We start from the raw sequence: 13,559 nt of genomic DNA on the forward strand, positions 1-13,559 counted from the left end.
TTTATTGGATCATGTTGGATTTTCAGTTTCCCACACCGGTGGCTATTAGGCTATTAGGAATACTATCTCCTGAGATGTGACAGCTCTCTTGTCGCCTATTTCTTGCTTGACTTAATCCTCGACCCTGAAGACGGAGGCAGAACATTTCACCGAAACGTCGGAGGACTTATATCTGCATATAGATCAATATTTCGCAAGGCGACACAGGTTATCCTTCATAAAGGAGAAAGCGAGGTAAGTAATGGGTAAGCAGGCCGACCTTGACCTTTCTACTGTTCATTTAAGGACACATCGCGCTTCAGTGTGTCGAGGGTAACAGTGAGAATCCTGCCGAAGTTTTCAGCTTGCGTGCCACATACACGCAGGCGGACCTTGGTCAATTACCAGGCCTTCTCATCGTTAGAGGATAGTACGAGTACATGCCATAAGTAATACTGCAACCCCTTACGTACGAGCAACCACTGCGATCGGCGGAAAACTGGCGCCAAACTTTTATTTAAAAAAATACACAATAAGCAGTTTCATTCCGGTCTAGAAAACCGTGAATAACGGCCGTGGGGATCCGTTGTGCTGACCACGTGACACCCTCAATCCGCAAAAGTTGGCACTAACTTCGCCGACAAGCGGCGGTCGCTCGGTCGGTATAGTTAGCTTGCGGACTACAGACCACAGAGTTCTAAGGAGCTTCATAACTTGTATTCTTCTCCAAGTATAATTACATTGATCACGTCAAGGAGGATTAGGTGGGCAGGGCATGTAGCACGAATGAGGAAAGGAAGAATGCTTATAGGATATTTGTGGGAAAGCCGGGAGGAAGGAGACCACTGGGAAGACCAAGACGTAAGTGGGTGGACAATATTAAAATGGATCTTAGAGAGCTAGGATGGGATGGTATGGATTGAATCCATCTGGCTCAGGATAGGGACCAGTGAGGGCTCCTGTGAATAGGGTTATGAAACTTCGTGTTCCATAAAATGCTGCGAAGTTCTTGGGTAGCTGCACAATTTGCGGCTTCTCAAGAAGGGCTCAGCTCCATAAGTGAGTGAGAGTGAGTAAAGTTCGCGGAACTGTGGAATGAACATTTATTTGAATCTGCGCTATGCTGATATTGACGTGTAGGATGAGACAGGGTCCCTTGGGTCTGCGGTCTCAAATGGGCCTATTGCACAGCTCCTGATGATGAGCACGGAGCAGTCGGTGGAATGATAAATGGGAGGGGAAACCCCGAAGTGGCACCAAAGATTCAGTCTTGCGAATACTCTCATTCACTTCACTCATTCACACTCTTTCAAGCATGTATTAATTCACTGTATACTCATTCAGCCCAACACAGTGGCCGCGCGGTATAAGGCATGACTGTCTTCGCCCGCTCGAACGCTGGGATCATGGGTTCGAATCCCACTCAAAGCATGGATCTGTGTGCATTCTTTTTCTGTTTCTGTTGTTCTGTATGTAGGCAGCGGTCTTGCGACGGGCTCACCCCCCATCCAAAGAGTCCTACCGACTGTCTAAGATTAAGAAACTGAAGTGAAACGAAGCGTTTCAAGGATGCTCTATGCTCCTAGTGGAAGTAACAGGAACAAAGATATATAGATAGAGAGACACACAGGCAGTACACTCATTCATTGAGTATTCATCACACTCTCACCCACTTACTCACCGCTCAGTCAGTAACTTTCACGCACTCAGCATTCGCTAAGATCGTCAAATGTACTGGGTTCTCAATAGAAAATCAAAGCTCTCTATGACTAACAAAATACTACTATATAAAGCTATACTGAAACCTATTTGGTCCTATGGTCTTCAACTCTGGAGATGTGCAAAGCCGTCGACAATCAATCTCATCCAGAGATTCCAATCAAAAACACTAAGGGCAATTGCAGACGCGCCACGGTATGTGAGCAACCTTACACTACATAACGACCTAAGGATAACTTTCGTCAAAAATGAAACACTAAGAATGGCTGAAAGGTACAAAAACCAAACTGTAAACCATGACAACGGATTAATAGAAGAGCTATACGCCAACGGTCCAGTGACAAGAAGACTGAACAGATCATGGCCCCCAGATCATCAATCAATGAAATAGACTACATGTAGGAGAAACATCACTGGATGTTTCCTTTGCAAGCCAACCACCTACAACACATTTACTTAATACTCTGTAATGATGTAGATTGTAAAGAAGCATAATAATAATAATAATGGAAAAAGTCATTCTCTGAACTCTCAATCAGTCACTCTCACGCGCTTACCGGTTCACTGAGCACTCATTCACTCGCTGGATAATGATTCACACTCTCGCAGTTTGAGGACTAGGCTAGGGCCTTTTGGTTCCAAATCCCATTCAATTCGTCACTCACCTATCTTCATATCATTTGACTGTGTCCAGCCTGCGCCACTAACAGCGTCGTTAAGTAGCCCATAAAGAGGGAGGGGCCCAACTGCAGAGGATCTAATTGCTCAGCGTCAGTCTCTCCAAATCGCTTCCTGTCCAAGCCCCTTACATCCTTCTTGAGGAAACGGTGAATTATGGCAGTCAGCACTGACGAAATGAAGCAATGCCCGGAGACAGCGAAAAGTTAAGGGTCAGTTAGTGGAATCCCCCATTTCCCTGCACGCGGTGGGTCCCAGATGAGGACGAGCTGTCTACTTCTAACTGATGATCGTGACTGTATTGAGGTCAGAGGATATTTAATCAGTTGTTTAGGATTAATATAAAGTCCGCTGAAATTACACGCGAAGGTGTTAGTCATAAAACGAATTGAAGAACTATATCAAGCGCTTGTGTAACATTTCATACCTATACAACCAAATTTCATCAAAAATTAGTCTACCACCGACAGAAATTAAAGGAATCCTTGACAGACTTTGAGCCTGAAAGTGAGAAAAATTGGGGGCAGCACATTTTCCTGCTTTGAAGTTTCCAGGACACTACCCTTTCGTACATTTGAGACAAGGTAAAACGTTGGGAAGTGAAGAAGGTAAAGGGTTAGGAAGTGGAGTTTGCTGTGAGCACAAGAAAGAATGCACGGTCTTTTTAACGTTAAAACTATGGCTGGCACCGTGCTTTAGAAGTCTCAAGTTCCGTTTCACTTCGAAATTAATTTGCCAGTTTCTTCGCTCTCTGTGAAGTTCTGTGACAGAGAAGTGAATATCGCAGTGCGTCGGCTTCACCGCAAGTCGCTCGAGATATTCTGCGGTTCGCAAAGCTGACTTCATTATCTGTCTAACCGTCTATGCGCCACATAACCAACCACTTCCACTTTGCATAAGAAACCCCTGGTTAAAACTTCATCTGCAAATTAGGAAAGGACAAATTTCACGCAGTCCACAATTAGAGGAGGGGCAGGCTGTAGCGTAGTTTGTTGAGGCACTGTCTTACAAGCCGTAAGGTCACGGATTCGATTCCAACCGAGGTCATCTAACTTTTCATTTGACCTTATCCTTCCAGCCGCACAATGGCCCTGGGATTGACTCAACCTCTAACGCCCCCCATACACACACAGTTTGGCTTCCCGATCGACCTTACAGGCAAAACTGTGACAGTTTACCCCCTCCCTTTCCTCCCCATACACATGCAGATAAAGCGGCAGACTTCATGCCACAATCACGGTCTTCCAGCCTATAATGTTGAGTCACACATGTCACGAGCTACGGTTCTGCAGGCAGAACTGATGGACTGACGGGTTTCCCACAGGCAAACTGTCCAAACGATTGGCCGGCCGGCCGCACCACTCACGTCAGTTTTGCCTTTCAGTCTTCAACTGTGCAGGCCAAACTGGAGGCCAAACTGTGCGTGTATGGGGGCCCTAACAGTAATTAGTGCCAGAACTTTCCTGGGGGTAAAGGGCGGCCGAAGCGTAAGTCTGAAAAATTCACCGCCATCTATGAGCCGATTGTCTAAAAAATTTGGGAGCTCGACGTCTCACAACTCTATGGGCCTCCACGGCACGTTACAGAATTTATTCAAGTTATTCCACATCGAAACGGAAGTGTGATCCCTGCAAATATTAAACCGAGAAGCATCCACAGAGCCGGACAGCGGTCGGATGTTAGCTCAAAGGCTCAATTTGTGAAGCTGGTTATCGTCATCTACGTATATTGCAGAACAGGAGCAGGGAAACGGAGGGAACGGAAGAACTGAAAGAATTTTCAGTAGTAACGTGTGCTCGAAATATCTCTGACGTTACGTCACGACCAGACAGTGACTCAGATCGTTGCGTCATAATTAGAAAGTTGGTAGAATCTATACTGCCCCAAACCCGCTATATCTGAGAGATCTCGTTCAACACACGGCTGCCAACTTCAGGTATAATGCTAGACAAAGATGGTAACAACATACTGCTCTGTATTTTATTGTATTGTATTGGAGAGGGTGGGTTTCCCCATGCACTTAGACCAATTGTTAGCGGCCTCCGTAGTCTAGAGGTAACGTTCCCACCTCATGACTCGTAGTACGCGGGTTCAAATACCCGGCGGAGGTCGTCGAATTTTTAAGGGCGGAAAAATTCAGGGAACAAGTCCTCCAGGAGGGACTTTAAGCCGTGGGTCCCGTGTCGTAGCTTTACGGCATGTAAAAGAACCTCATACCTCCAAAGGAGGTCACTGAGCAAAATTGCGGACGTTTCCTGCCCAACAGCAGTCACTAATACCTCCGGTAGATGGGGGAAGCATTATAGATACTTCTCAGCCAGTAGAGCCGGTCTCGCTGGCTGGGCGGGACTGATTGTAAGCACCAATACAGGTAGGCTATAGAGACTGGTAGAAATCATAGAGGGAAGCACAATGGACCACTACAGGTCTAAGTGCATGGGGAAACCCACCCTCTATAATAACTAACTAACTAACTAACTAGACCAATTGTTGGTCCATTGTGCGTTATTATGTGATTATTGTGATATTATACCAGTCTCTATTCCCTACCGGTACTGGTATGTGCCATCAGTCCCGACTCAGCCAGCGAGTTCGGCCTCTACTGGCTCAGCGGTATCTCGATGCCCCCATCTACCAGAGGCGTTAGAGACTACTGTTGGGCGGGAAATGTCCTGAATTTGGCTCAGAGGTCCCCTTGGGACGTGAGGTTCTTTTACGTGTCGTAAAGCTACGACACGGGACACGCGGCTTAAAGTCCCTCCCGGAGGACTTGTTCCCTGAATTTTTCCGCCCTTAAAAATTCGACGACCTCCGCCGGGTATTTGAACCCGCGTACTACGAGTCATGAGGTGGGAACGTTNCACTACGGAGGCCGCTATACTGCCCTGTAAGTAGCCCGAAATGTGTTGAGGTCATTCAAATAAAATGAAAGCTACTGCACTAATACAGCAATGCTTGGTAAACTAAAGCACAGACATGTATAAAATATAACTTTAATAGAAGGAAATTCGTTTTCATATTTGGAGCTTTATTTAGGTTAAATAGCTGTTTGGAAACGCCTCAGTTCAGAGCAGTATACAGAAAAGTAAAACTGTGGATTCTTGTCCTGATTCTTACTGGGTAAACACTGCCATCTAGCGGCACACCGCAACGGGTTCTTGTGTCTCGACAGTATTACAAGGTCTGCCCATAAACGCGCGAATAATTTTAAAGTTTACATCAATCAACCATCAACAAGATGGATGGATTATACGAAATGCTATCATCAACTACAAACTGGTTCCTGCGGGTAGAAAAATCTTTTTTTTCTTTCAGAGCCCTACTTTGCATGAATTATGATCGTGCATTCTAAATAGGTCTTATTTGTGCCACTTTATGCATAATTTTGCGTCCTGCCGCTTCGAAACGGTTCTAATCCTGTATATACATAAAGCACAGTTAGTTAAAAGCACAAATACACGTTTCAACACACGCTACAAGCCGACAAAGAGTTTACTATGACAGTATCACACACGAAATGAGAAACACTTAAAGCTAAAGGCAAAGTTTTCCCTGCGCTTAACTAATTAAGCACTACGCCATGAAGGCGTCTGGGGGAGATGTATAGATCCACATTTTCTTGATCTCAGCAATAGTTGGAAGTGAGCAGTCAGCTTCACGCCCCACTCACTTTACCCCCGTCAAGAATACCCGTTACCCATTGCATAGCAGGCTGGGTGGGCCATAGAAACGATCCGGACGACGTGTAGAAGAGAAAGTTCTTGACCCTACCGGGGCAGAAACGCCGAACCCCGGCCGTCGAGCCCGTAGGCAGTCGCTATACCGACTGCGCTAGCCCGGCTCTTAAAATGTTGAAGTTTGTTATTTAGCCTGTAGGTGTGTTGTCAAATTTGTAATAGTCACGAACAGGAGCATGAGATAGCAGTAAGGATGGGTATGCTTGAGTCAATATGGCAGTGTCCACCTCTGCGAAAAGAATAGAATTCCACTAGACAGCAGCAACGCTTAGTGCCTACTGTTAGTTAGGTAACTTTATGAAGTCAGCAGAAAGTCAGCTCTTTCCAGAACTTTAGAAAGTTATTGCTATTAAGTACTAGATATTTTTATGGAGTTTATTTTCAAGAATTTTCTTGAATTTGTTAGCATTAAACGACCATTCAAAACTATCCTGTTTTGGTTATATAGCAAAAGTAAGTAAAGCTATCCCTGTAACAGGCCGTGAAGGCCCATAGGGTTATGAGACGTTGAGGGTCCCACATTTTCTAGACAATCGGCTCAAAGGTGGCGGTAATGTTGTCAGCCTTACGCGCCGGCCGCGCTTTACTTCCCAGGAAAATTATTTATTTAATTCCTGGTACTCATTTCTGTTAGAGACTAAGTGAACCCCAGGGCGATAGTGCGGCCGGAAGGATTAGGTCAATTGAAAAAATTCCAATGACCTCAGCGGGACTTGAACCCGCGACTTTCCGACTTGTAGCATAGTGCCTCAACCACTAAGCTACGGCGTGCCATTGGGATCTGCAGTGTCAGTGCCGGCAGTACTTATTGTGCTGAAAATGTTGTATTTTTACAACCACTTAACGTAATTGACTTTCCATTAAGAATTCTGTGAGCACTACCTTTTTTTCTACCCGTTAATTCTCAAGCAAAACGAAAGATTTCTCTGGTGAAAGAGAAATAAATAAAATGTAAATAGAACATTAAACCAGGAGTAAAATATCGGGTTAACGATATATGGAGATAGAGGTTTCGATAGTTAGTTAACACTGGTTTTCCCTCAAATCGATTATTGCCTTCCGTGAATACAGTTCTATTTCCGACATTACTTTGATCTCTGGTGAAATTAGAGAAGTTGACACAAAATTAGTTTTACATAAACGATGGAGCTGTCTGATTTACAGAGATGCTTTAAAAACTGTGTAAAACTTTAATCTGAGTGTATAGCTTAAATGGATTTTAATCATTCCGATAGGATTACAAATTGTTTCTGATGTAAAATTGTTCCACTTCATAACGTATTTTTTGTGTCGCAGTTTAACGTAAATTGTGGGCAGATTTATTTGCAAAACAGAACAGTTATTAAGCAAATGGAAACTATTAATTTATAAAATATTGTACCATGCAGACCCGTTGCTAAATAACTACTCTATCAACAACGCCCGTTGCTAGGAAACGAACGCAGAATAAACAAATACACGGCAGTCGTTGCTGAGTAACGGATTCACAACCAAACATGTTACCACGGTAACGACTGAACTACAACGAGTGCCGTTTTCTATACGATCCGTGACGAGGGGTTATACAGGCGGGGCAAGTTCAGAGTCAGTATAGGTACCGCCGGAGCGAGTACGTCAGTAACCCGTGTGGAGGCGGGGTCGAATACCTCCACCGTGACCCTGCGAGTCGTAGGAGGCGACGTAAACGGAAGTCTCAAATCTGAGACAGTAAAATATGGTCGCGAGTCCCAAGAGACTCGGACCCGTGAAAGAGTGCACTGGCGAGGGCCGGCAGCAAATACAAAAGGCAGACCCGTCCTCTCGTCAGAGAGGGCGCCCCACAAAAACAAAACCGTAACTGTCAAAAAGTAATAAATATCTGGTCATGAGCCTCAGATAAGGTTTGACACCAAGACTTACTGGCTGACTGACTGACCGTCAGTCGCAATGTGGCTTGGACTTGGAGTTTAGTCAGTAACCGTCCTCTCGTCAGAGAGAGCGTCCCATATCAACAAAGCTGCAACTGTCTGACAGGAATAAAGATCTGGTTCTAAGTCCCTGATGGGTGCTTTATTCCAAGATAGGCTGGCCGACTGACTGTCGGTCGTGACATAATTTTGACTCTGAGTTTAGTCAGTATCCCGTGTGGAGGGGAGGTCGAATACCGCCACCGTAGCCCTGCGAGTCGTACGAGCCGACGTAAAAGGAAGACTCGAATCTGAGACAGTAAAATATGGTCAAGAGTCGCATGGGACTCGGACTCAAGAATGACTGAGCTGGCGAGGGCCAGAAGCAATTGTAAAGGACAGACCCGTCCTCTCGTCAGATAGAGCGCCCCACATCAACAAACCTGCAACTGTTTGACAACAATAAAAACCTGGTAGCAAAACTCAGATGGGTGCTTTATTCTAAGACAAGACTGGCCGACTGATCGTCTGTCGTAACGTAAGACTGAGACTCAGTTTTGTCAGTTGTGAGACACTCGCCAGCCAGTAAGGATGTAATAAGAGGACATTATTAGGATCCGTTACCATGAAACGGTTAGTGAAAACAAACTGAGAAGGCTTAGTGCGTGCTGCAGTGAACTGCAGAGTGTTTGAATTAGCGATAGCGCTGTAGTTACTTGTAGTTACGTTCTGATAGTGTTCAATAAATCCAATCACCAATCCCAACCCCGCCGACAGTCTCAATCATACACGTGATAATATTAACTCGGTTTCAAAACACATTCGAGGGAGAACTTGAAAAATCCACAAGATAAACGTTCTTACATGAGTCAAGGTTTGAAATAGGGTCGTGCACAATACGACTCGCGGGCTAGCTACGGCAAGTAAGAGCTTTCTATCCGACCCATGGATCTATTGAGAAATTCTCTCTGTAGTATTATTTTTAAATTAAAATTGCAATGCGTTTCGACCACTGTAAGCAGCACCATCTGTCGGACTAAAGCTGAGTTGCGCTGATCACTTTCCGACCTTGCAAAGAACCTTGCAACCCCTTATCCAGCCATTTGGCTGTAAAGTTAGCCCTACACACCAGGCTTAGAATATCATCACTTCATTAGAGGATAACATTTTCCTCGAGAGTATCGAAACCAACTACAGGGTACATCCCGCCTCCTACTCAGTGAGTACCGGGGGTAAGCCTCCATCAAGTTTATGAATACATGGAAACATACCACCACGCCTCCATGCATCTTCATGGCGTGCTGCTTAATTAAACACAGGAACACTTTTAGCTTTATATTTGTTGAGAAAGCAGGCAGACGCTCCGGCGTGTTCCGTGTCCAGCCTGCACTTGTCAGCCGACTCACACATCCACACTGGCCTGGCCACCGGGTGTTGAAAAGCTCGCTTTCTGCACACAAAATGAGGTAGAAATTACCGACAAATGACATACACAACATAAACGCACACTCTGTTGAATTGTTACGTCGTGTCATAGGCTGGTGGAAAGGTACCGATGTTTCTACACAACATATTGAGTTCATCATCAGATTACATGGTGTCATAACCGACAAGATTATGATATGCTGGCGTATAGACCCGTTGCAGGGCAGAGACCTCGAAACGGATAACGAGTACACTCGTTTCTATGCAACAGGCGAATAAAAACACCCGTTTCTAATCAACAGTCGGTAAACGCATTCCCGCGGAAACGATATCCAGTCTATCGCTAGGCAACCGCCCATGTCTATAACAGAAGAATTGTTGGAGGCGGTGTTTTCTGTTGAGTTCGCCTCGAGGTTATATAATGAGGACACCAGTTGAGCTACAGTAATGACATGGCTTGTCCCACCTGTGAATTAGCGGCAGACACCATACTTCTTAAAATTTTAGCGCCTACAAAACAACATTCTCCGCCTCTTTGGGAATTTTCCAGGGTGCACACCAGTCCGCAATTTGAGCACGGCTTTCAACCTTCCGTATGTATACAATTATATAACAAAACTGTACAGGAAATTAGCAGAAGTCATACATCATGAGAATGAACATGTTTTCGGTATAGGACAAGGTGAAACCAGACACAGAAAATATAAGAGGCTTAAACTTGGCGGCGTCCAAGCTTACGACCTTTCAAATGATTAAGCTGTCGTTGTAGCATAAGATATGTAAGTTAGGCATGATCTGCTCTGCAAAGCCTGTACTGACAGAGGACTTGTGTGTAGTGCAAAAGAAAGAATTTTGAATAACAATCTATATGTGCGACAAAGGCGAAGCAACGCATCTTCTCGTCAGAGAGAATGTTTCATACGGATATTACTTCAGGAGTTCAGTTGAAAAAACAACTCTGCTCGTGCGTCTCGAGGAGCCTGACGCCAAGATGAACTGATTGGCACTAAACCGCCAGTCGTAAAGCAGCCTAGACTTTGACTTGCTACAGCGAGTTGCCAGCAGTTCAGCTGAGTGAAGTGGCGTGAAGTAGGCGGCTCGTGAGTAAGAGAGTTCAGTTGTCAGTTGGAAGTCAGCCTGTGAACAGAAGACTTGGAGGTTGAAGTGCAATAGCCGCCAGCCTGGGACCCACTTAGTTGAGTTGTCAGTTGACAAGAGTTCTGCAAGAGCGGCTGTGACAAGAGAACCTGAGTGCGGGAAGCTGAAGAATCTTCCTCGGTAGAAGCCGTTGCCAGGAAACGGCTAGTGGAGACTGCACTAGACTGATGACACAAGTCTGTGTCAGTGTAGTTCCCGGCCGTGTGTATAAGTGGTCAACAAATCCAATTATATAAACCACACCCCGTCTATAGTCTCATACATAAATCATGACAATATGAATCTTCACCGCTGTGAAAACATGAAAATGTAATTGCAGTTTCTTTAATGATGCTGTCAGTAACTAAGTCTGTAACACAGGGCAGCGCCATAGATCAAGCGGTTAGTCGCTGATTTCCCACCGCGGCGGCCCGGGTTCGATCCCGGTTCTGGTCAAGTGGGATTTGTGGTGGACAAAATGGCGCTGGGGCAGGTTTTCTCCGAGTACTTCGGTTTCTCCTGCCAATCTTCATTCCACCAATTGCTCCACAATCACCCTCACCTATCATCTGGGGCTGGCACAATAGGCCAGAAGTGGCCGCAGTACAAGGGACTTAGTCCCACCCCACTAGCAATAAAAAAAGGCTATAACACCGAATGCTTAGTTGATGAATCAGACAGAATCTGACAGGACGCGGTTGTGACTCAATGTAAGGTACCATTCATGAATTTGACTGGAGAGCCTGATGGAAAGCCGAATGTAGCTAAGGAAATTCGAACTGGGAACCTCACGAATACAATACAAAAGCCTTACCGCTTGAGCTAACCTGCCTAGGTATGTTAAGCCAACAGGAATGCAATGAGATGGACACGTGACTCGGTCGAAGAAACAAAAAATATGCGTGGAATATTCGGGGAAATATTATACTTGTCCAGTATCCACTAAATTCACACCAGACTCACACTACCTAATATAAATCATATCAGCTGACTACTATCATGCATGTTTTATGATTTCTACACATAACACGTAAATAGAGCAATAAAATAATCAAATGCATCTGAAACCTGATGGTGTTGGTATCAATGCATGTGTTTGGGCACAGCCTGTACTGCCGGGATGGACCAGAGTGTACACCTTTCTGTTGATACAGCTCCATCGTAGTGGGACAAAAGACGCCAGTGTGTAGAGAGAAGATAGCGTCCTTTCCACAATGACGTCATCAGCAGCAACAATACATCCTCAGCGAAGCCACTACACATCTTACAAAGCTACATTCCCTTCCTGTGAGATGTCATGTGTGATTTCTTCTGTGGCCACGATAAATAAATACACATGTATGGCAGCTGACATTTTTCTGTTTCGTACTTTATTTAGCGTTCTTCGATTTTAACTTTTAACTTAACTTGCTCGCAAATGAACGCTGCAAAAAAAAAGTCTACTGACTCAAACACGTCCGCTTGACTGAGGATATATCTCATAGTGACGACTACGAAGAGTAATAGTATATTCTGGACTGTGATGTCGTGTAGTCTGGTAGAAGTCTACCGACGTTTTTGCCTCCATCTTCAGGGTCGAAATGTATTCCAAGGAAGCATATGTAATACTGGAGAGTTCTCTGCCATTCTGGCTAACTGTTCGACCCTGAAGATGATGGCGGTGCCTTCCCCCGAAACTTTCGTAGACTTCTACCGGACTACGCGCCGTCACATCACAGAACACACTACTATGCACGTCTGTCTGCAACTCTCAAGTTGACTCAAGATGGCGTCTAGCGTCTGGCTCTTACGAAACTTCTTCACGCGATACTGTTAACATTTCATGAATGGCGCCACTGTCCTACCAAACACCGGATTCGAAGGAGCCTCACCTCCTACAAGTGTCCTGCCTTATAACCACATTACCCGTCAGATGAGTCGCGTCACGTTTCCCCGTAATAAAGCGTCATGACGCCCGTCAAATCACACGCCTCATTAATGAAACAATTGATGTTCGTGATGAAGTTCTATCGCTAGTTACCTCAGTCATTCCAAACATATCACGAGACAGCGGACGCTACCTGGCGGTAAGGAAACCTAACACGGAGCGCGGTGATTCAACCGATAACGCTTGAGTAATAACTGGGTGCCCGGTTCAAATCTCGTTCGGTACACTGTGCACTCTGGGGAAGTCTGTGACTTTCTCCCAGTCTCTCCTGGAGAAGTGCGGGATAGTCCCTTTAGACAGGCTAGTACTGTTTGTTTCCACAGCATCTTCAATCCATCAGAGATTAACCAACCTAACTTTCGGCGCTACTCAGTCACAGTTACTCAAAGCTTTATTAAATAACTTATAAATTAAATATGAAAACTGGTGCGAAGATATTGCATAAACTTTCTCGTACACGATTTACAATGACTACTTTATCTGAGAAACCAAATCGACTGATGTTCGGGGGACCATTCTTTGTTAGGAACAGCAACACAATCCAGCCAGCAGGTAAAGCGGGATTCCACAAAAATCTACATTTCGTGTTTGGGTTCCTTTTGCGCGTACCATTATCTTCCTAAGATACCATTGGTGCAGTTTTACTTAGGGAGATGGTCTCCATAAACGACTGAGACTTCATTAAAATCGTTTCAGTCATTTTCGAGAAAATCGCTATTTTGTGTTTTGGGGTTCATTTGAAGGGTTCCTCCTTTTGCAGTTAGAATGTTCATATTCACCGGGAACCTACATAGAATGAATAAACACTTTCGTATTCGGGTGAGGGAGGCCATCTCAGGACGCGTAAATCTGTTAAAATATTAATATATTTTTCTTTATATTCACAATCATGGCCTCTTTTCATATATATTATGTACAGAAGAAAATAAAAAGAGTGACGCTGTAAGCCTACCTCACGTTTATTTCATGTTTCAGATGCTGATTTATTATTTATTTGCATACTAATTACGGTGGGAACGCAGCAGCGTAGTTGGTTGAGGCTCTATGCTACAAGCCGGAAGGTCGCGGGTT

General features: G+C 44.8%; 1 protein-coding gene across 5 annotated transcripts in view; it reads right to left on the minus strand.

Moving 5' to 3' along the window:
• LOC111874178 (dopamine D2-like receptor) overlaps positions 1-13,559 on the minus strand; it is a 476,109-nt gene that overhangs the window by 47,807 nt on the left and 414,743 nt on the right. The window contains exon 1 of one of the 5 annotated variants that reach the window (XM_033755365.1): positions 9,271-9,389. The exons of the other annotated variants lie outside the window; for them this stretch is intronic. Within the exon in view, the coding sequence (XP_033611256.1) occupies positions 9,271-9,294 (24 nt within the window). The 5' untranslated portion in view covers positions 9,295-9,389. Of the gene's footprint in view, positions 1-9,270; positions 9,390-13,559 lie in introns of those variants that run through there. 5 annotated transcript variants of the gene reach the window in all.

Source organism: Cryptotermes secundus, unplaced genomic scaffold (assembly GCF_002891405.2).
Source record: "Cryptotermes secundus unplaced genomic scaffold, Csec_1.0 scaffold26, whole genome shotgun sequence".
In the NCBI taxonomy this organism is placed as follows: domain Eukaryota; kingdom Metazoa; phylum Arthropoda; class Insecta; order Blattodea; family Kalotermitidae; genus Cryptotermes; species Cryptotermes secundus.